Consider the following 22260-nt stretch of genomic DNA (forward strand, 5'->3'; position numbering starts at 1 on the left):
GATTTACACACGCGTGTAAATCTACCCTTACACAAAGAACCATATAAAAACATTTGGCAGTTTTTCAGCGTATTGATTTGTCATAGCTGAACATCAGACCTAAGAGGGACAGTTGTGGACTGGAGTGGGACACAAGGATTTGGGGTCTTGAATACTGCCCCTCCAAACCAGTGATGGCAGTTGGGAGGTAAGCCTTCAATGCCTGGCCAGGTTTAGATCCGGTTTACTACACAATTTCTGCATTCAAGATGCCTTTCTGCATGTACGTTTACACCCGTTTTGATGCACTTCAATGCGGTTTCTCGCCGTTTTCTTTGTGTCAATTTAGGACACGTGTGTTCCAGTGCTTTTTGCCATATTCCAGATGTGTTCCATACAGAAGAAATGCAGCATGTTTCTACTTTTGTTGACTGCTCTGGTGCCATTGGAATACATAGAAAACACTGTGCATGCGTTTTTGATGCAGATTAAAAATGCAGTGGACTGCATCTGGTGTGAACCACAAAAATGTCCTCCAGATCTGTTCGGGATGAGTTTCTGCATGCATGTTTTTGACTCATTTACGAATGCGTTCCAGATGCGTTTTTTTTTTTTTCCACTGGGGTGCGGTGTGTGTTTGATGCGTTTTTAATGTGTTTTACTGTGTTTCAGTAGAGTTCTGTGCAGGAAAAAATGCAGCACGTTCTACTTTTTTTTACTTCTGAAACGCACTGGAACTGCAAGCACTGGTGTGAACGATGCCAAAGAAAACCATGCAACATACTTTCTATGCTTTCTATGCAGAAGAACTGGAACACTTGGTGTAAACTAGCCCTTAATGTTTCTGGCTGTTCCACTGAAAGCTTTGTGTAATAGAGTGCATGGAGGCCTGAGGAACACTGCCAACCCCCCAATGGCTCAGACAGGCAACTATCACACCTGAAATTTAGATCTGTACCTGCTTGCGGCAGGGCTGGACATGTTACAACCTGGAGCTCTGCGGTTATCTGGCAAGGTTTGCTGTGACCCGCTGTGGAGCTAGAGGTTTCTGTATGGGCAAGCCTGATAAAGACAGCAGAGGCTTCGAAATGTATCTGCTCAGACAGCTTTGTATTCAACCTTCTGCCATAAGGAAGTAACAGAGAAACAGCCGGCCACCTCCTCCCTACTTCTACCAGCCCTCCACACCTCGCTCTGTACTCATTCTACGTCTGATGTCTTATTAGGCAGACCATCCCGTGACTCAGCCTAGGAGGTAAGTCCCTGCTGCTTCTGTGCTTGTGCAGCAAGTAAGGTGTCTCAGCTTAGCTATGGAAGAGAAGCCTATCGATTGTCCAGTGTCCCGAGTCTCCAGCTTCTTGTGCTTATCATGGCTTGTTTTGCAGTGTGATGCTTGATGCAGCTTTCAGCTTATTAGATGTTAGAGTTAGACTTTTAAGACTATTTTAATCTCCCAGGAATGTCTGCTAAAAACTAAAGGAAAGTTGGTTGCCCATTATAACCAGATCTGGCAGTTGCCTATCAGAGCTGACATACTGGTTGCTACAGGATCAAATCCATAGGTGTGCTTTGCCGTTTTGATTAGAATTGTTTTTTATTTATTGCTAGCGTGAAGACAAATGGCCCAATACAAGGATGTATGGTGATGTAATGGGCAAGACGTCCGACATTTCTAAAGAAAGTGGCAGTCTACTGCCCTTCAGACTTTGGAGGGGCCAGACTGTGCCCAGTGGGAATAAACAATGCCCAATCTTTGGCATTAGGGGAAGAAATAGTTGGTGGCAGTGGAAGGAATAGCATCCCATTTTTGTTGTCAGTGGAAGGAATAATGCCTCATTGTCGAAGACAGTGGCAGGAATAATGCCTCAAGATAAAGGTAAGCAAAGAGTCAGTTTGGAGGCCAGTGGTGTGTGGATCCTGCCATGACAACTCAATATTGTTGGCAAACCTGCAGCCTGACCCCTTATAGGGTGCTGTGTCTGATATAACGCCTTCACATTATATATATATGTATATATGTGTGTGTGTGTGTGTGTGTGTGTGTGTGTGTGTGTGTGTGTGTGTGTGTGTGTGTGTGTGTGTGTGTGTGTGTGTGTGTGTGTGTGTGTGTGTGTGTGTGTGTATGTATGTAATATATTACACAGAGTTTCCCAGAAATGCCAGTTTGCTTTTATGTATTACTGGTGGGATATGGATTATTGCAGTTTGTACCTGCTGTCTGATATACAACTTCTGTGTGCCCATGGCTCATTTTAATTAGCAATGTGTTCTACTACAAAGAGGTGGTTCCAAATGTAAATTCAGCTCGTTAAACCAGTACGTGAGCTATGCTGTGCCATACAGGAGGGGTGTGGGGTGAGGCTGATTTCATGTTACCTGGGTGTCTCGTGACCTTTTCATAAAGAATTTACAAATACCTTCCCCAGACCTGACATACCTGCTCTGAGAGGGCACCTCCTCTGGATCTCGTTGGTGCTGTTGGCTATTACTGATGAACAGTAGCATGAATACTACATTGCAACCCAGGGTTTAAAGATTACTTTTTGCTTAGAAAAGACAACTTGGGGTTGCAAAATCTGGTGCAGCTCTGCAAAGAAGCTAATCAGCTTCCGCCTTCGGTCGCACTGAAGGCAGGTTTGAAATCGTGCAAGTTCAGCTGAACTCGCAATATTTCAAACCTGCATTTTAGTGCGAGTTCAGGGACGATTTGAAAGACATCTGTGCATGAATCCGCACAGATGTCTTTCAAATCGTCTCTGAACTCGCACTGAAATGTGGGTTTGAAATCATGCAAGTAAAATCGCCCCCGAAGTCGCCAAAAGTAGTGCAGGAGCTACTTTTGGAAATCGGTATGGCGCTGCATCGATTCGGACAGTACTATTGCTGGTAGACCCTGCCCCAGCCTCCTATCTTGGAGGCAACAAATGGGATTAGGGCAAGTTACTGTTCTGCTCAAGCAACTGTTTTTAGGATCTTCTATAGAGATGTTCATCTAATTCAAAACCGGCCATTGTTGCCATTTTGCTCCTGTGGATACACTTTTCTACATTTATATTGGGTATACCCAAAAAGATTGCCTTACAGTACATACTGTTGTATAGGCCATGGGCTTGTTCACCTTGGTTCTGGTATGAATAATGTGAATTTTGCAGATAAGATTTACATCAAATTGTGTGAATGAACTTCTTTTAGTGAGACACATTTCATATTTTCCACAGCTGACTGCTGATCCAGTCACATGACTCCGTTCCCTAAAGTGGAACTTTAGTCAGAAAATTAAGTTCTGCTAGATGTCCCTTTTGCAGGTATAGCGATGTAAAACATAAAAAATAAGTGCATATACTGTTTAAAATACGGTAATGCACAGTCTCACCCTGCTCTGCACATGCTCAGTTGCTCTCTATTTTTAGGCACTGCCGAGTTTGTAGAGGCCAATCTGCTGACAGCCTAAAAGTGGAATTAAACCCCCCTATCCTTTACAGCGAAGGAAGATGCTTCTGCTTGATCAGCAACTGCCATGGTGCTGCATGTTTTGACAGTTTGGTTGAGGACATAAGAAAATGTGACTGTTACATTCCTGGAATGCTGGGATTGTTAACCGTTTTTTGAAACCGTTAAATTTATGGGTTAGTTCTGCTTTTGATTTATTGCTGTTCGGTGGCTCTGGGCTTCAGCAAAATGCCTGCCTCCAGCAAGAAGACACAGGAGCAATGCTGAAGCAATATACAGCACATGCTAATTTTGAGACCGTGTATTACTGGATTTTAAACCATATAAACACTTATTTTTCATGTTATACCTGCAAAAGGGGCCAGCATGAAGACAGACCACTTTCACACAGGCATTTTTGGGCTAAAAAAATTGAGCCTGTAAAGCTCCTGAAAAAACGGCTCCCCTGCAGTCTGTGTGTGAAAGCCTGAGTACTTTCACACTGAGGCGATGGGCTGGCAGGACGTTAAAAAAACTCCCGCAAGAAGCATCTTTGGAGCGGTGACCACTCCTGCCCATTGAAATGAATGAGCAGCACCTCTGCAATGGCACTTTGCGGGTCGTCTTAACCTTTTTTCGGCCGCTAGCAGGGGTTAGAAGCGCCCCGCTAGTGGCCGAAAACCTCTGCAAGAAGATGCAAAATGCCACTAAAAATAGCAATGTTTTACCGCTAACGCCCCAGTGTGAAAGCAGCTGAAGTGATCTAGCACGACTTAATTTTCTGACTAAAGTTCCACTTTAATGTGGAATGCATGTTCCTTGCTAAAGTTGTTATGGGTAAAGTTTCCCTTTTAAATTTCCACAGCTACAGGGTGACAGTTGATTGCGTGGTACATGAACAACAGGCGTGTGAATCCTGCCTAATCCCAGGAGGAAATAAAAAGTTAGGGTTGTCCCTGAGCCAACCGGATTTGTGTTTCAAGGTTTTAGAGGAGAAGTAGGACTAAAGCTTTTTTTTTTTTTTGGCCATACTTCTCTTCTGTGCCACAGGAGTGCACTTATTTCTGCACTCCTCAGATTCAGCTAAAGCCTGCTGTCAGCTGACATCGCAGAGACGGTCCAAGATACAGACAATAATGTTGGAATCCACCCACATTCCCCCAACAGCTGGTTCAGCCTCTCAGCATGCTGCTAAGAGCCTGAGCCAGCTGCTTTCATGCCCTCCACAAGCTGGTGCTCCAGCGAGGAGCTGGGGGGGGCAGAGCGGAGAGCTGGTGACTGACAGCCATCGCTCTCTCCTCAGTGAAGACCGAGAACGGAGCGATCAGCGGATGATGTTGCAGCCACATAAGTATGTTTGGGTTTTTATATCCCACACTTCTGCTTTTTCAAGTGCAATTTATTAAATGTAAAAAAAACATCTGACCTGCTGGTGAGACACGCTTCAACTTTTCACCCATAGCTCGGAGTAGTACATTCACTGATTAACAAAGCCATGGAATTCCTGCTACTATTTCTAAGCTCTCCACCTCTAAGGGTGTGGATCTATCATTGTTGAGGTAATACCGAATCAAGTTCTAAAGTAAACACCCCACAAAACAAATGGTTTTGTTTAATAGATGTATGCAGGGGACACCACGCTACATGCAAAGTGCAGTTCCTGCAGCAACAATCCGTATATCCGGATTGTACTAGTGTGGCTTAAAGTGATTTCTTATGTGTTGCAGCAGGTTATTGCATCAAGTGTTTGTTCATTGAATGTCTGGGTGGTGTAATTTCCCCATGACTGTTCTGATATGAAGTGTGAGCCAGGGAAATGTAGCACAGGAAGACAATGTTGTTTTTATTTCTGGTAAATGCTGAGAAGCACAGCATATCACAATAGCTACAGCAATTCAGTTTCCTGCACAGCAGCAAGTCAGGAAATAGCTGAGCCATCGCATAACATAGAGAATTCAGAACCGCTCGCTGCTAATCAGCAAGGAATTATGCAAAACGCTAAATTAATGTCCATCCAGTTAGTAGACCCGGAGTAAAGTCGCCTGCACTGGACACAAAACAGTAAGTATGGGTTGGCCTGATGTACGAGTGGTGAGGGACACACACAATGCATTGGCTCGATGTGGTTAATTTAATGTAATTTCTCTCATGGAACCTGGACCAATCTTGTGGAATAATTGAACATACGGGTCTAATAATAGGATGTATGTGATAAAAGCTGCTTTTTGTCTCTGGCATTCATGTGAATTTACATCTGTGCCTTGGGCTAGTTGCTCTATGATGCTTATAAAATTCCTCTCTGCTTGCTGCTTCTTTCTGCCGTGTTAACAATGCTGCAGCCGCGACCAGTTCCATAAGTGTGCTGAGCTTTGCTGTTGTTGGATGTAACCCGTATCAGGACCCTCCTGCTGTTACTACAAGTCCTATCATGGCCGTCAGAGCACTGTGGGACTTGTAGTTCCTTATCAGAGGCACAGGGATTTGTGAGCACTTCAGACATTCCTATAACCAGTTTCCTTAGCACTCTTATTAACCACTTCAATACCGGGCACTTAAACACCTTCCTGCCCAGACCAATTTTGAGCTTTCAGCGCTGTCGCACTTTGAATGACAATTGCGCGGTCATGCTACACTGTACCCAAATGAAATTTTTATCATTTTTTCCCACAAATAGAGCTTTCTTTTGGTGGTATTTGATCACCTCTACGTTTTTTTTTTTTTTTGCGCTACAAATAAAAAAAATACCGAAAATTTTGAAAAAAAAGTTGTTTTTTTTTTGTTTCAGTTTCAAAACTTTGTAAATAAGTACGTTTTCTCCTTCACTGATGGTCACTGATGGTGCTACACTGATGGGCACCAATGTGGCACCAATGAAGTGGCACTGATGAGGTGGCATTGATGGACACTGATAGGCGGCACTGATAGGCGGCACTGATGGGCGACACGGACGGACACTGATAGGTGGCACAAATTGGCACTGATAGGTGGCACGGATTGGCATGGATGGGCGGCACAGATGGGCATGGGTGGGCACTCATAGGCGGCACAGGTGGGCACTTATAGGCGGCAGAGGTGGGCACTCATAGGCGGCATTGATGTTATAGTAATGGATGCCAATCAGTGCCAAACAATAATGCATGCCAATCAGTGATGCCCATTCTGGGCACTGATTGGCATCCATTATGGGCACTGATTGGCATCCATTGTGCTGACTGGCATCCCTGGTGGTCTAGGGAGGATTACCTTTTCCCTGGTGGTCTGGTGGCGTCCCTGGTGGTCCAGTGTGGGCATCCTCGGGGGGGGGGGCTGTGCTGATAATCGATCAGCACAGACCCCCCCTGTCAGAGGAGCAGCCGATCGGCTCTCCTCTACTAGCGTCTGACAGACGCGAGTGAGGGAAAGCCGATCACCGGCTCTTCCCATTTACACTGTGATCAGCCGTGATTGGACACGGCTGATCACGTGGTAAAGAGTCTCCGTCGGATCGTAGTTGCCGGGTGTCAGACTGACACCCTGCAACAACGATCGCCGCGATGCGCGCCCCCGGGGGCGTGCAGCGGCTCATAATCCTGATCACGTCATATGACGTCCGGTCAGGATTATGCAACCACTTTGCAGCCGTCAATTGCCTATAGGGCGGACGGCAAGTGGTTAAACTGCCTGAAAGAATGAGTGTTGTCTAACCAATCTCAATAATTCCTCTTTGATGGCCTTTTCAGGAAAATTACAGAAAGAGCCCAGATGTTTTTAGAAGAAGCCCCCTATTTAAGCACAGGTGTGACTGTTGCAAAAGATCGCAAACCGCTAGTTAGCCGTCTAAAGCTGGCTGTAGCCATAGCCATGTGACCATAGATGCTTTGAAACTTGGCCGGTTCAGCAGGGACTGGCAGAGATCCGAACCATGTATGGGCAGGCTGATAGGACCCATATCGATCCATCAACTTGGGTACAACCAGCTTGTCGGATTTTACCTGTGGTTATTGCTAGCGACAATTACAGCCACTAGCAGCAATCACTGCATTATCCCGCTCCCCTCCACAGGCAGAACACAGGACTGCATTCTCCCGCTCCCCTCCACAGGAAGAACACAGGACTGCATTCTCCCGCTCCCCTCCACAGGAAGAACACAGGACTGCATTCTCCCGCTCCCCTCCACAGGAAGAACACAGGACTGCATTCTCCCGCCCCCCTCCACAGGAAGAACACAAGACTGCATTCTCCCGCTCCCCTCCACAGGAAGAACACAGGACTGCATTCTCCCGCTCCCCTCCACAGGAGGGATTCCCCCATCAACACCAGCTATAGCAGCCACTTGTGATAATCGTAAGAGAATCTGGCAGGCTGGTTGTACCCGAGTTGATCGATCAACTTTTATACATTCAACCTGACCACTAATGGTTCGAATCTCGACCAGTTCACATTCAAACCATGTATGGCGGACAGGCCTAATGCAGTGCAGGAAACCATGTGATCCGCGTGCATTTCCCACACTGCATTCAAATCACACTGCCCTTGCAATCTGCAGCTGGTGTTCGTGCAATCTTAAAGGATAAATTCACCTTTTGGAAGATGTTACATGTCTCTCATATTTAGGATGTAACATGTTCCAGCAGCTACAGCCCCAATATTTATTGACAGCACAATAGGTGACACATAATGGGGGAGAAGCGCTAATGACAAAATCACGTTTAATTATTGGCGCTTATTATTCCATAATGATAACAGTGGTAGGTAGTGACCTGTAGATGACAATCATGCATGCTCCTACAATACGACTGCACATGTTTGTGACAGTAGAAAATCTAAAATCTCTCTGGATGGATTGTTTGGTAAAAGCAACTGCTATCTGGCTAGATTTATGGACTGGTCTAGTTCTGGCTTTGCATTGTGGTTAGATGTGTTTGTCTCTTAATGTTATATGCAACAATACTAACCACTAAAAAAAAACCTGAGCCTGGTCTATAGCTCTATAACTTACCTGTCTTCATTTTCTTCCCGCACAGAGAGAGAACCGGCGTCTGCAGGAGACCAGCATGAGACTGGAGCAAGAGAACGATGACCTGGCCCATGAACTGGTCACCAGTAAGATTGCTCTGCGCAATGATCTTGACCAGGTAAGTTCAGAACAATCAATAAGAAATGTTTCAAGCCACAGTGACATTTTATAGGCATTCCCAGATGTATTTATTCACTCTTGATAAGAGGAGTTAAGGGGGGTATGATCAACTTGTACAAATCTATAAGGGGTCCATATAGTGAACTTGGTGTTGAGTTATTCACTTTACAGGCAACAAAGAGGACAAGGGGGCACTCTTTAAAAGAGGAAAAGAGATTTTATCTCCAAATACGGAAAGGTTTCTTCACAGTAAGAGCTGTGAAAATGTGGAATAGACTCCCTGCAGAGGTGGTTCTGGCCAGCTCAGTGGATTGCTTTAAGAAAGGCCTGGATTATTTCCTAAGTGTACATAATATAACTGGGTACTGACATTTATAGGTAAAGTTGATCCGGGGAAAATCCGATTGCCTCTCGGGGGATCAGGGAGGAATTTTTTCCCCTGCTTTAACAAATTGGATCATGCTCTGCTGGGGTTTTGTGCCTTCCTCTGGATCAACCGTGGGTATAGAATTGGGTGTATGGGATTGTATGATATTTTTATTTTTTATTTTATTTTTTTGTGGTTGAACTGGATGGACTTGTCTTTTTTTTCAACCTGACTAACTATGCAACTATGTGGCAGTGTACAGATTTTTGCTCTTATCACAGCATCTTGGGGGATAGAGAAGAGACTTTCTTTCATAGCTGTGAAGAGAACATCAGTTGTAAGCTGAATCCAGCAATATATCAGGAGGGATTATCATCTGAGGAAAATAAATGGAGCCTCTGATATGATCGAAGTAACACTTCAAATTAGTATGTGTTTTACTGTGAAAATTTACATCATAGGATCGATTTTTTTTTTTTTTTTTTTTTTTTTTTCTCTCCGTAGACTGATATGCACAACTCCATATGCCCTTTAATGGGTCAGCAAGCTGAAATCACTAGAGACTATTAGGGAGGCCCTAGGTGTGACATTTCCCTGTCCTTTTCTGGATTGGTATTTGTCCAACTTGGAGGAGCATGGTCTCAAGCAGGCAAACCGGTTTTCAAAAATAAACATCTTTCTACCAGAAACCTGTTAGCACCTTCTGGAGGTATAATTCTTAAATTCAATTTCATTGCAGACACATCAGTAGAATGGTTGCATGTGGGGTGCACCCCCACATACTTGCTTCCTTGCATCTCTGTCGCCTAACTGGCCTGGCTCTAGTACCTCCCTGTGTAGGCCGCTTTGCCTCACCTTGCATGGAGATCGTTATGGTTCTCTCTCTGGAGATCTGTCCCCACCGTGAGTGCATGAAGGGATCTGTTGGATGCGGGAGCAAAGCTGTCCCTTCTAAACAAAGAAGGCTTTGGTGTTTACAAGTGACAGTAGGGAGCGGGAGTAGAGAGTGAGAGCCGGATGTGGTGGAATGGAGTTTTGCCATGTTCTGGCTGCAAAACTGTGCGAGGGCCACATGAAAAGGCCTGATGGATCTTTGGTTTGGCATAGTATGTGCTCGAACCCCATACCAAGAGGTGAAATCTCAGCATTCAGAAATGTGGAAGCCTAATATGGCAATATTTTCTCAGTGTCTGGCTGCAGTCTATTTTTTTGTTATTGGGTACTTTAGGCTTGGATGAGGATGTCCCCCCTCAGTGGGATCACAGAGCCACCTGTAGTTGCCCATATACAGTGCCTTGCAAAAGTATTCACCCCCTTAGCTTTTTACCTATTTTGTAACATTACAGCCTTTAGTTCAATGTTTTTTTTTTATGTGATGGATCAGAACACAATCTAAGTTGGTGAAGTACAATTAGAAAAATAGACCTAAAACTATTTTTCAGAACTAAAAAACTGATAATTGACATGTGCATATATTCACCCCCTTTGTTATAAAGCCCATAAAAAGCTCTAGTGCCACCAATTACCTTCAGAAGTCACATAATTAGTGAAATGATATCCACCTGTGTGCAATCTAAGTGTCACATGATCTGTCATTACATATACACACCTTTTTGAAAGGCTGCAACACCTAAGCAAGAGGCACCACTAACCAAACACTGCAATGAAGACCAAGGAACTCTCCAAACAAGTAAGGGACAATGTTGTTGAGAAGTACAAGTCAGGGTTGGGTTCTAAAAAAAAAAAATCCAAATCTTTGATGATCCCTAGGAGCACCATCAAATCTATCATAACCAAAGAACATGGCACAACAGCAAACCTGCCAAGAGACGGCCACACACCAAAACTCATGGACCGGGCGAGGAGGACATTAATCAGAGAGGCAGCATAGCGAGCTAAGGTAACCCTGGAGGAGCTGCAGAGTTCCACAGCAGAGACTGGAGTATATAACATAGGAGGACAATAAGCCTTACGCTACATAAATTTGGGCTTTATGGCACAGTGGCCAGAAGAAAGCCATTACTTTCAGAAAAAAAAAGGAACCTTCTGAGTTTGCGAAAAGGTGTGGGAGACTCCCAAAATGTATGGAGGAAGGTCCTCTGGTCTGATGAGACTAAAATTGAACTTTTTGACCATCCAAGAAAACGCTATATCTGGCACAAACCCAATACATCACACCACCAAAGGGAAAGATAAATACAGGGATATGCTTGAGCAAAACCTGTACCACTCTGTGTGTGATTTGAGGCTAGGACGTAAATTCACCTTCCAGCAGGACAATGACCCAAAACACACTGCCAAAGCAACACTTGGGTGGTTTAAGGGCAAGCATGTAAATGTGTTGGAATGAGCTAGTCAAAGCCCAGACCTCAATCCAATAGAAAATCTGTGGTCAGACTTAAAGATTGCTGTTCACAATGCAAACCATGCAACTTTAAGGAGCTGGCGCAGTTTTGCAAGGAGGAATGGGCAAAAATCCCAATGGTAAGATGTGGCAAGCTCAAAGAGACTTATCCAAAGCGGGAAAAAAAACATCTTCAAAGTTGTGGGCATGTTCTGTAAATGAAATGATGCAAATCCTCAAACAATCCAAGTATTCCAGGTTGTGAGGCAACAAAACACGAAAAATGCCAAGAGGTTTCAATACATTTGCAGGGCACTGTAGATTTCGAAAATAAAGCTATTCCACATTCAGATAGCGGTTTCTGTAGTAGCGTATTGCAGTAGAGGGTGTCTCAAGCGGTTTGGAAGCTCATGGTATCCCAGGCAGGTCCCGATTTCCTCACCATTCCATGAATGGACCTCCATAGTGGAAGGATCCAGAGCATTTTGTGGATTCATCTGCCCGTCTGTGTCAAAACAGATCCTTTTTTTGTCAAATGTTCATTTCTGCCACACCATTGAAGCTTTTCACATCTTCCAGCAGAGGTTTTGAGCACTTTATGGCCAGGTATGGAAAACTACAGAAAACTTTGAAGGTCAGAATTCGATGAGGCAAGACTTTTGTACCGGTCTTCCTTACCTCGCCCACAAGTGCTGCACTTGCTGGATTTTTCACTTTTTTTTTACAGTCTGAAAAAATTCCTAGGAATGGACTTGCATGGGGGAGGTTACGGCCAGGACCTCTAGTTGAGTGATCTCGCCACTACTGTAGTCTCTACAAGCTGAAGGCTGATCCAGCTCTTCCATGCCAGACATCAGATGTAGATGTCCTAAACCTTAAAGCAGAATGTCTTTTTAATTCTAAAATAGGGCATACTTTCAAAACTATTTTGCCTTTTAGCTTTTCCAGGGGGTCTCCCAGCTGATACTGGGGATTCTCTGACCTCTTGGCTTCACCTCTGCTGATCAAACAGTCCAGATGCGTGCTTTCCACATCTCAGAGACAATCGGCTGATATAAGAGCTGGAGAGGAGGAGGATTGAGTAGCGATACATCCTCTTTATTACACACACTGTTCTTCTACAGAGACCTTCCTGTGAGGGAATCCTTGTATAACCTCCAGTAATGCTGGTTAACAACAAGAGCAAGATGGCCTATGAATAATTTAAAAAAGTAACCCAGATTTGCAAGTATGCATGCAGGCACAATTTTTACATTTACACTTTCAAGTGTTTCCATATAAAAGATGAACTTTATTTCTACTTAAAAGAAATTGTGATCTGGTACTAGTCATGGAATGTAAATACAAACTGGTGTGACAATTGGTGTTTTTTTTTGACAGGCGGAAGACAAGGCAGAGGTATTAAATAAGGAACTTCTCCTGACTAAACAAAGGCTTGTAGAGACAGAGGAGGAGAAGCGTAAACAGGAAGAGGAGACGGCCCAGGTAAGGAGCCACGTTTCATATGATCATACGTCATACAGATCCACTGTACAGTTTCTCTTAAAGTGGATTGTAAAGGATCATTTTTGTTTTGTTTTTTTGTTTTTTTTAAATGACATGTCATACCTCCACTGTGCAGTTCGTTTTGCACAGAGTGGCCCCGAACATCCTCTTCTGGGGTCCCTTGGCAGCTCTTGCAGCTCCTCCCCCACATAAGCTAACCCCCTAGGAGAAGTTCTCTCCCGAGTCCACAGACACGAATGCCTGACTCAGCCCCGGCGTTGTGGATTTGATTGACAGCAGCGGGAGCCAATGGCTGTGCTGCTATCAATCTATCCAATCAAGAGCTGGGTATCCGTGGAGAGTGGGAGAGCCTGTCCCCGCCGAAGAGTTGAAGGGGCTCAGGTAATTAAATGGGGGGCGGTGACTGCTAGGTGTTTTTTCACCTTAATGCATAGAGGATGCATTAAGGTGAAATAACACAAGGGTTTACAACCCCTTTTAATGTTTTCTGGAGGTACAGCAGACTTGTGGGCTATATGATTTACTATAGGCAGCTGGTATAGCTGATCAGGACTCCCACTGCTTTATATAGATATGGTGACACTATTATGCACTGGTTCCACCAGTTTTTGCCACAATATTATTAAAATATTAAGGCCTCATTTCCACTTGTGGTTGGAAGGGGCAGTAAAAACACACGGTTGAGCCATTTTTTTTCTACTCTTCCTTAAGCTGCAAAGGCATTCAATCGAATGGGTGTGCCTCCAATTGCATGCAGTTGTGGTTCTTAAGGGATTAAAGCAGGCAGTGAGGATGCAATATAACACCTTCTTGCCACCTGTCAAGTACTACGAATAGAGATCCAACACAGATCGGCAGTTACTGCAAATGTAAATGAGGCTTAAAACAAACATGCATTAATTAAGGTACAGACCTTGAAATAAGAGAGGGCCTGATTAGTTTGTTTCTTGGCCTGCAGACTGTTGTGATTACACACACAAGTTCTGAATGGCTATACAAGGAAAATACAAACTCTAGTTTTATGTTTTGTGGCTTGGTCTATACTTTGGCACAAGCTTTTTGTTAGTCACCCTTGTCCTGATAGTACCCCTCTGCTAGATGTTAAAGCCTAATCTTCTGATTTGTGTTTAGCAGGAGATAAATGCTGTTGACTTAGTTTTACTACTAATTTAATTTTAAAAAAGCTGTTCAGATTTTTTTGTATTTTACTTTTTCTGGTTGAAACATGTGGCAGTTGCTTCCTCCTAGATGGCTATAGCCAATATTGTATCTAATTGCTTTCTTGTCCGGCGTCCTTGCTGTGCTTTCCTTACGTAAAGGCTAAATTCACCTTTTGACAAAAAATATTAAATGCAAATTTTTTTGCAGGTAAAAAAAAGTGCATTTATTGTTTTTTGTTGTAGGATCCTGTAATGCATTGCACCAGCGATCAGCAGATCACCGACCCCATGGATGTCTCCCATCTGTCAGTGTATCTGTTTGCTCTTACCTCAATACAAGCAAGTGGATACACTGTGACAGCAAGAATCCATGAACTGCCCCAGCTCTCACAGTGCTGTAGTAGTTCATTGAGAACTACAGCCGACAGCCGCTAAGACTGAGGAGTGTAAATGAGCCCCGCTTGGCGGCAGATTTTTTTTTATATTATTTTGACAGCTAGCAGGGGGAGAAGATCCTTTGCTAGCTGTCACAGTAGGAGCCCATCCTTTCATAACATGTTACACTCTGAATATGGGTGTAAGATGTAGTATGTTAGAAAAGGTGCACTTATCCTTTTAAGATTCCGGCACCTGAAGCCGATTGAAGAATCGACTCGGGGGAGGACATAGCAGGATCCATGGACAGGTAAGTGTCCTTATATAAAAATTCAGCAGCTACAGTATTTGTAGCTGCTGACTTAAAATTTTCTGAGGGGAGCCTGGAGCTCCTCTTTAAAAACTTTTGTTTTTACTGTAAACTTTTTGGTCTTTGGTTTAATGAAAAGATATTGTCTCCCCACAGCTGAAGGAAGTGTTCAGGAAACAACTAGAAAAGGCAGAGCAGGAAATTAAGAAGACCACTGCTATCATAGCAGAGTACAAACAGGTAAGTCATTAATTACATGGCAGATTTACATCTCTCAGATGTTATTAGATGTGCATAAAGTAATTGCAAAGTCCACATATGTTTACAGAGAGCATAAGGGCTAATTCACACCGCAATGACGGGCACTTTACTGCACTGTCAAGTGGCGGTTACTGTTGGGGGGACACAGAAAACAATTGATTTGTGTGTCCTAGGCCAGTTGCAATAAAAATATAGGTCTATTCTTAAGGTGGTTTGGGGTATTAACTACATTCACCTCCATGATCTTTTTCTGCCCCTCTAATCAATTTTCGGGGCCTTCAACTTGCACGTGTTTCTTCAGGTCACTAAAGACAGATTGTAGACAACATCTCTCTCAGGTCTACCAAATGATTCTTCAGCTTTCACCGATCAATTTTATTAGACTAAGGAGCTGACACAACAAAGTGAACCCTCTTATGGTCACCAGGATGTGCAATGTTCACTATAAGGGGAGCCTGAGACTCTCCAGGTTGGTGTTGGTAGAGAGACATTTAGCGTCATGGAAGTCAGTGAGGTTGATTTAAAAAAACTGATCAGTGTAAAATCTGGTGCACCTCAGCATGGCACCCAATAATTTTTTATTTTTTTTTTTCCAAAGCTTAATTGAACAAACTGAAGTTAGACGCTGATTGGCTACCGTGCACACTCCAGATTCTAGAATAAACCCCTCCCTATGTGACTGACTGGGAAATTAGAAAACTGTCTAACAAACTATTAACAATCCCCTCTTATTAGTTTAAGTTGACCTTAAACATAATTGCCACCTGGTGTTGGTAGTGATGTCTCATTAACATCTTCTCTTATAATCTCACTTCTAGATATGTTCCCAGTTGAGCACACGGTTGGAGAAACAACAAACGGCAAGCCGGGAGGAACTGGAGATCCTTAAGGTGAACAATGAACACAAATCTAGTAAATTCTCAAATTATGCCATCACAAGAATTGGCTTTCAGCATGTTAATGATTGAAAACTGTATTTTCACCTATTACCATTTTGTATGTTTTAAGGCTAAGTTGATGTCCTGCAGTCACTGCAGTGAGATTTTCAGTAAGGAGGGGTCAGCGCAGGGCTCTGGCAAGGACGAGTCGGGTGACGGAGGAGATGACGAGAAGGACTCTCTGATGAAACACTTGCGGGAGATGGAGCTGGAGTTGGCACAGACTAAACTGCAGCTGGTGGAGGCCAAGTGCAAAATACAGGTATGTAGCAAACAGTCAGGGGGCACCATTCCCACTATGTTACTCTTAGAGAATTTGCCTTGTATTGGGGAGAACCATATATGGAAGCAGTTAATATATTGTATTACAAAAGAAAGTATATTTTGTTTGTGAAGTTTTTCTATTTTACATGGGTCTTTTTAAAAAGAACCTTTTTATAATATAGACATGTGCATTCGTTTCCGTCTGAATTTCGGGTATTTTTGTTATCGTTTTAACAAACTATAATGAACGCACACAATCCGAAAACCAAAAGATCCAAAATAAACAAATGCTTTATTTTCGTTCTGACAACAGTTCGATATAGATAGGGGATTCAACATGACGCTGACAATAGCAATCTGTGTCCATAGAACCTGTGGTCGAATGTGCCGAACCTTAAGCTCTATTAGTCCAGGATTATTCGACATAGAGAGAAAAGATCAGGCAAAGCAGTTACCATGAGTGGACATTCATGGTCAAATGCTCCGATCATAGGCTATAAAATAATTCTAATGTTGGTTGACTAGTGATAATAATAAATATAATTATTACTAGTGTCATACAACATTAGAATTCTACTATAGCTTGTAGGCGGAACATTCGACCGGAAATGTACGATTGCGGCGTCATACAGTTTAGCTGCTCCGTCGAATCTTCTTAGAACGTTCAACAGACACCATAAGCCTTCAATGACAGATTAGACCTTAATTATTTTGGATTTTCGGACGAATGCATTTTTTTAACTAAACAAAATAAAAAAAATTTCGGACGAAAACGAAATTCCAAAACAAAATATTTCAGTGTGCACATGTCTATTATAATATGCAGAGGTTCTTGTCGTGATCTGCTTTTATAGCTAAATATGGAGCTTTTTTGGCACTTCCTAAAACTACTGAAGTTTGCCTACCCCTTGCTGTTAGCCAGTGAGGTGCCAATAGGCTGAGTGGGGCAGGGCTTACAAGCAAGAGACAATACCAAACGTATTGGAGCCTGCTATAGCTGAAAGCTGGGCAGTTCTAACAGGAAGGTTTTAGAAGTTGCCTGTGTGTACATGCGCATACTTCTAGATGCCTGCACTTTATATTTGCAGCAATCTTTTTCTTTTTTCTCCTTTCTAAGAATCCTTAGGATGACCTACCCACCCAAATGTCATATTTAAAGCAGCATTAAAGAAAAAGTGGGATATTTTTACATTATAGCAAAATGTAAAAGTTTTTTTTTCAAAATTGCCACTCTTTTTTTGTTTTATAGCTTAAAAAAAATATATATATAAACGAAAATGAACATCAATTTTGTTTGGGTACAGTGTCGCATGTCCGCGCAATTGCCAGTTAGTGACACAATGCCAAATCGCAAAAAAAATGGCCCGGTCATTGAGCAGCCAAATCTTCTGGGGCTGAAGTGGTTAACATACAATGCACCACCTGAGCCTTGAGATCTTTAAAGTGATTCTTAGCCTTTATATTTTTTTTAAATAAATAACACACATGTTCTACTTATCTGTTCTGTGCAATAGCTTTGCACAGAGCAGCCCTGATCCTCTTCTGGGCTCCTCCTGCCATCGGAGTACTTCCGAGTCCCACTCTTTGCATCTATAGACAGACAGTGGGGCTTTGCCCACTCCCTCATCGTAGGATTTAATTGACAGCAGCAGAGGCCAACTGCACCCGTTGCGATCAATCTGCCCAGAGAGAAAAGGAGAGAGCCCCTGCTCTACTGTAGTGTTGGATCAAGATCGGGTTTAGGTATTTAGGGGTAGAAGAATCCTGGACAGAGGTTTTTTTTTTTACCTTAATGCAGAGAATGCATTAAGGGGGACAAACCGTAAGGGTTAAGAACCACTTAACCCTTTGTTAGTACATACAGTGCACATGTTTGGCTGCAATAGGTGGATCATAGGGGTGCCACAGGCATTTGAGGGCAGTCAGATGTGAAAGTCTGTGTATAGATGGGGATGATAGCTGTATTCGGGGGAACTGGGCCTACACACTACTACCCTGGGATTCCTTCTAGCTCCTCTTTACATCTGTTGCTCTACAGTACACAGTAAAAATAGAAATGCAATGATGGTACATTCCTGTCTCTGACGTCTCACTCTCTCCCCCTCTGTAGGAGTTGGAGCATCAGCGAGGAGCGCTGCTCAATGAGATCCAAGCTGCCAAAAACTCCTGGTTTAGCAAAACCCTGAACTCTATTAAAACTGCCACAGGGACCCAGCCTAACGCACAGTCTCCACAGGGAGCCCAAGCTTCCAGCCCAGTCCTGCAGGCCCCCAAGGAGAGCACATAACACCAGGGAAGAGAACACAACAAGAGCACAATACGACCAAACGGGAAGCAGAGAATCGCGAGCAAAGGGGTACCGATGCCTCCTGGGTGAATGGAGGTCACATGACTCTCTTCCATCACCGATGTGCCCAGCCAGCTTCTAATCTCCATGCCACGGTCTACTTCTGCCTCCTGCAACTGAACTTTACTTTGGGCTGCTGCCACTTTTTACACTTTATTTCTTTTAAAGAACTTTTACTATTTTAGTATAAGAAGGGCCCTAGGCTCCAGCCAGTAGCTGACCTGCGAAAACCTTGACAAGCTCACAGCCCTGGCTGCCTGATTCATGTGCGTGTTTTGTATGTATAAAATATGTTGGCGTGGAAATACAAATGTTTATAGAAATACATATTTGATCAAAAAGTTTTGACATATTGCTGCATAAAACAAAAGTGCTAAATATTTTTTTTTTTTTTTTTTTATTATTATCATTTGTCTATGGGATTTCTGCCCTGGGACTCAGTGTTGTATTGTATGCAACCTGACAATTTATTAATCCATCACAATATTATCAGTAATAAAAAGTCATTGCTACAGTCTGTGTTATGTCTCTTACTATGGAATACTCTTATACACACACTATGTAATAAGGTAAGTGCCCGCACGTGGAACAATCTGTATCATTTCCATTCTATTTAACAAGTATGTTGTACAAGGCCTACCTAAAACAGTCAATTTACATCCAATCAGCTAGTGAATCATAATACATAGTTATTGGAAAATGTAGGGATATGCAATGCAGCGTGCTACGCATGGACAGCTTAAGGAAGAAAACAGGATTTCATCACAAGGACTCTGAATTTTGTGGGAGTTCTGAAAACTGCTATGGAGAGCTAACCTGCTTCTTAAATGAGGTGCTGCCTTAGATTCGAATTCAAGTGAATTGGCATTTGACAGTGTGCGCCTTTACCATAGCCGATATGGTAGTGCACAGCCTGCGGAGTGTCTGCCTAACATTTGTCAGTGTCTACAACCCACAATCAAGTACCAAGTTTTCCAACTTCTTCACAATGTATATTATTCACCTACATGCAATATTTAGTTTAGGTTTACTTTAATGTGGGATTCACAGTTTTTTTGGTAGATTGAAATCTATGGAGACACAATAAAAATTAAATTTGCATTGTACATCAATGTTTGTATGGGATGATATGTATGTCTTCAATAAAAACGGTTCCTTAAAAAGGTTAGTTCACCTTTAGGCCCCATTCATACCTGTGTGTGGGGGCTGTTTGCATTTAACCGCAGGGAGGAAGCCCCATTCACAGCCGCTTACATGTAATCGAACATGTAGTGATTACCTGTGTTGCTCATCTCTGTATGAAAACTGCCTGTGTCCAGGGCCAAATATCAAAATTTAACTTGCTGCATGTACAATTACATGCTAATGGCTGCAGGTGCTGTCTGACTCCCATTGCTTTGAATGGGGCTCCTCCCCCCACCCCCACAGCTAATCTGAAGAAACCCCTGAGGCTAAAGTGAATGGGGCCTTACAATAAAATTCCCTATGCATTCCAGTAGCCCCAGTTCAATAAAAAAGACACTGTTCAGATTTTTGAAAAAGAAGCTTGTTTTCAATGTTATACCTGTAGGCCTACCATTCTCAACCAGGGGTGGGTGGCTAAGGGTTCCCCGAGCCATGGCTAACATACCCTTCCACCCGATGGTGCCTGCGTTATTGCAGGTCCAACATCACTTGGCACAGCCAGCAGTTTAACTGCAAGGATGTCATTCTGGCCACATCTGTAAGGGAGGCATTCTTTCCGCTTATCACCACCAGTGTAAGTAGCATTCTCCCCAATGACCCCAATCGACTAAGCTTAACGAGTTCCCAGAGTCCTGAAAATATTTTAAAGGGGCCCTCTGGGGTAAAAAAAAAAAAAAAGGATCAAGAAAGGTTGCTGTAGGCTATCTGCAGCCTGTACAATGTCTGCCCAAGAAACTACAAGGTGGGCGACTCCAATCCTGCTTGGATGGCGGATGAGCTAATTGTTCTGGTTCATTCAAAACCTGCGCATGTGCAGTGTACATACAGTCAAAAGGATATTACACTTTGTTTAGTAGATGTATTCTAATGAAGCAGCAGTAACAGTTCTCACCGCTGTATGTTAGCCAACAGATACTGTAATACATATTCTTGAATTAAAATGTTCATGTTTTATTAGATTGTCCTAAGTGGGAAAAAAAAATAAAAGTTCTTGACAAATAAAGTACATCAGATTGTTAGCAATGCTGCAGTAAACTAAAGTCCTCATATTTTAGAAGAGTCTGAAAGAAGCGTTTATAGCAACCACATTCTCACTTGTATGCACTGGAACCATGAAAATAATCTGTCTTGCATAGCACAGCCAGTTCTTTCATTCCCTTTCATACATAAACAGCAGCAGTAACTTAGACATGTAATTCCTGATATTATAAAAATAGTAAAGTGCTCATCTTCTGACATACCTGACGGTATGCACCACTGGAGGAAAGGGACTACATCGCTGGTAGATTGTGAACACCAGATTCTGTCTCGCTAGGTTGGTCACCAGAGATGCCAGCATGATGTAACCTGTATCCAGAGTGACCCATCAGCAACATTACAGGAAATGTGACTCATATCTGGTATGAACTGTACAAAGGTGTATCCCCAGGGAAGACAGATGTGCTTCCTTGGGTCAGACACTTCTATGATCCATCTTCACTTATCTGTAACCTGTATGTGATAAGGCTTCAACTTTTCGGGGGAAACATAATCAGGTGCGTTGCTCATAAGGTCATGTCCTCGGAATGATTTTGGAAAGGCAATAACATCACGTATGCTTGGTGCTCCAACGATAATGGCAATCAGGCGATCCAGTCCTGAAAACAGAACATTACCACTTTAAAAACACTCTTATCCATGTATCACCTGGGTATGTACTATATACCTAGTGTACTAAAATAGAACCGACAGAAGTTCTATTTTTTTTTCCCCTCTATTCAAAATGAAAACTAATTCTGACTCGAGCACCACTTTACGTGTACATTCAACCAAGTCCATTGGGATTTATTTACTAAAGCTAGAGTGCAAAATTTGTCACAATTCTGCAAAGAAACCAATCAGCTTCCGGGTTTTATTGTCAAAGCTTAATTGAACAAGCGGAGGTTAGAACCCGACTGATTTCTATACCGAAATTGACTAATTTTGCACTCTCTAGCTTTAGTAAATAAACCCCATTGTGACTAAAATAGTATTATACTTTAAAGGTAGGGTTCACATATGCACGGCCATGGTTCACCAGTTCAGGTGTGAATCGGGCCCCAACATGCACAGGACCCTTTTTAGAATGTGGACCGAGGCCACCCCGGACCTGTGTGAACCAACTCTATTGAGAGGCAGTCACACTTGCATGTTACGCAAATTGGATGCGGGAGGAGGATGCTACATCCAATTTGCACATTTGTGAACCCAGCCTAACTTTTATTTTAATGGAACCTGTAATTATTATTACCAATTAGAATGTTTGTTTGGATCTATAATATACACAGGAAAACTGACATTGGGGCAACATTTCCCTACTCTGTGCATAACAAAAAAAAAAAAAAGGGATTATAGATGGAGGCCAACTGAAAATTATTTGCTTTTCTGTGGTTTTTGCCTCTTGACTTTGTTCTCTCAAATTCCACCCTCTGTTCACTTTTCCTGGGCCTAGTTTTCTACACAAGACAAAAAGCAGCAATTTGGCCAGACCCATCCTCCTTTATATTCTTAAAGTGGATCTTCACTGCATCTGAGCACAACACACACTATTTAATTCATTTTTAACATTCAAAGCAAACTTCCCCATCCATCCATGTCTTCATGCTTCATTTTGTTGAGAAATCACTTTGAAAAACACCCCCCTCACATTTCTGGCTGTGA

At 42.9% G+C, this 22260-nt stretch overlaps 2 protein-coding genes across 7 annotated transcripts in view; one reads left to right on the top strand and one right to left on the bottom strand.

Moving 5' to 3' along the window:
- RABGAP1L (RAB GTPase activating protein 1 like) overlaps window positions 1-18910 on the top strand; it is a 613081-nt gene extending 594171 nt beyond the window's left edge. For all 4 annotated transcript variants that reach the window (XM_077453242.1, XM_077453244.1, XM_077453247.1 and 1 more), the window contains 6 exons: window positions 8412-8522; window positions 12616-12720; window positions 14743-14826; window positions 15666-15737; window positions 15856-16047; window positions 18160-18910. In XM_077453242.1, the coding sequence (XP_077309368.1) occupies window positions 8412-8522; window positions 12616-12720; window positions 14743-14826; window positions 15666-15737; window positions 15856-16047; window positions 18160-18336 (741 nt within the window). In that variant the 3' untranslated portion in view covers window positions 18337-18910. The remainder of the gene's footprint in view (window positions 1-8411; window positions 8523-12615; window positions 12721-14742; window positions 14827-15665; window positions 15738-15855; window positions 16048-18159) is intronic.
- Window positions 18911-20508: 1598 nt separating this feature from the next.
- The window catches only part of DARS2 (aspartyl-tRNA synthetase 2, mitochondrial), a 55805-nt gene continuing 54053 nt past the window's right edge, over window positions 20509-22260 (bottom strand). For all 3 annotated transcript variants that reach the window (XM_077453250.1, XM_077453251.1, XM_077453252.1), the window contains one exon: window positions 20509-21218. In XM_077453250.1, the coding sequence (XP_077309376.1) occupies window positions 21058-21218 (161 nt within the window). In that variant the 3' untranslated portion in view covers window positions 20509-21057. The remainder of the gene's footprint in view (window positions 21219-22260) is intronic.

This window comes from Lithobates pipiens, unplaced genomic scaffold (assembly GCF_037356315.1).
Source record: "Lithobates pipiens isolate NorthernLeopardFrog02 unplaced genomic scaffold, aLitPip1_a1.2 Scaffold_23, whole genome shotgun sequence".
NCBI classification, from domain to species: Eukaryota; Metazoa; Chordata; class Amphibia; order Anura; family Ranidae; genus Lithobates; species Lithobates pipiens.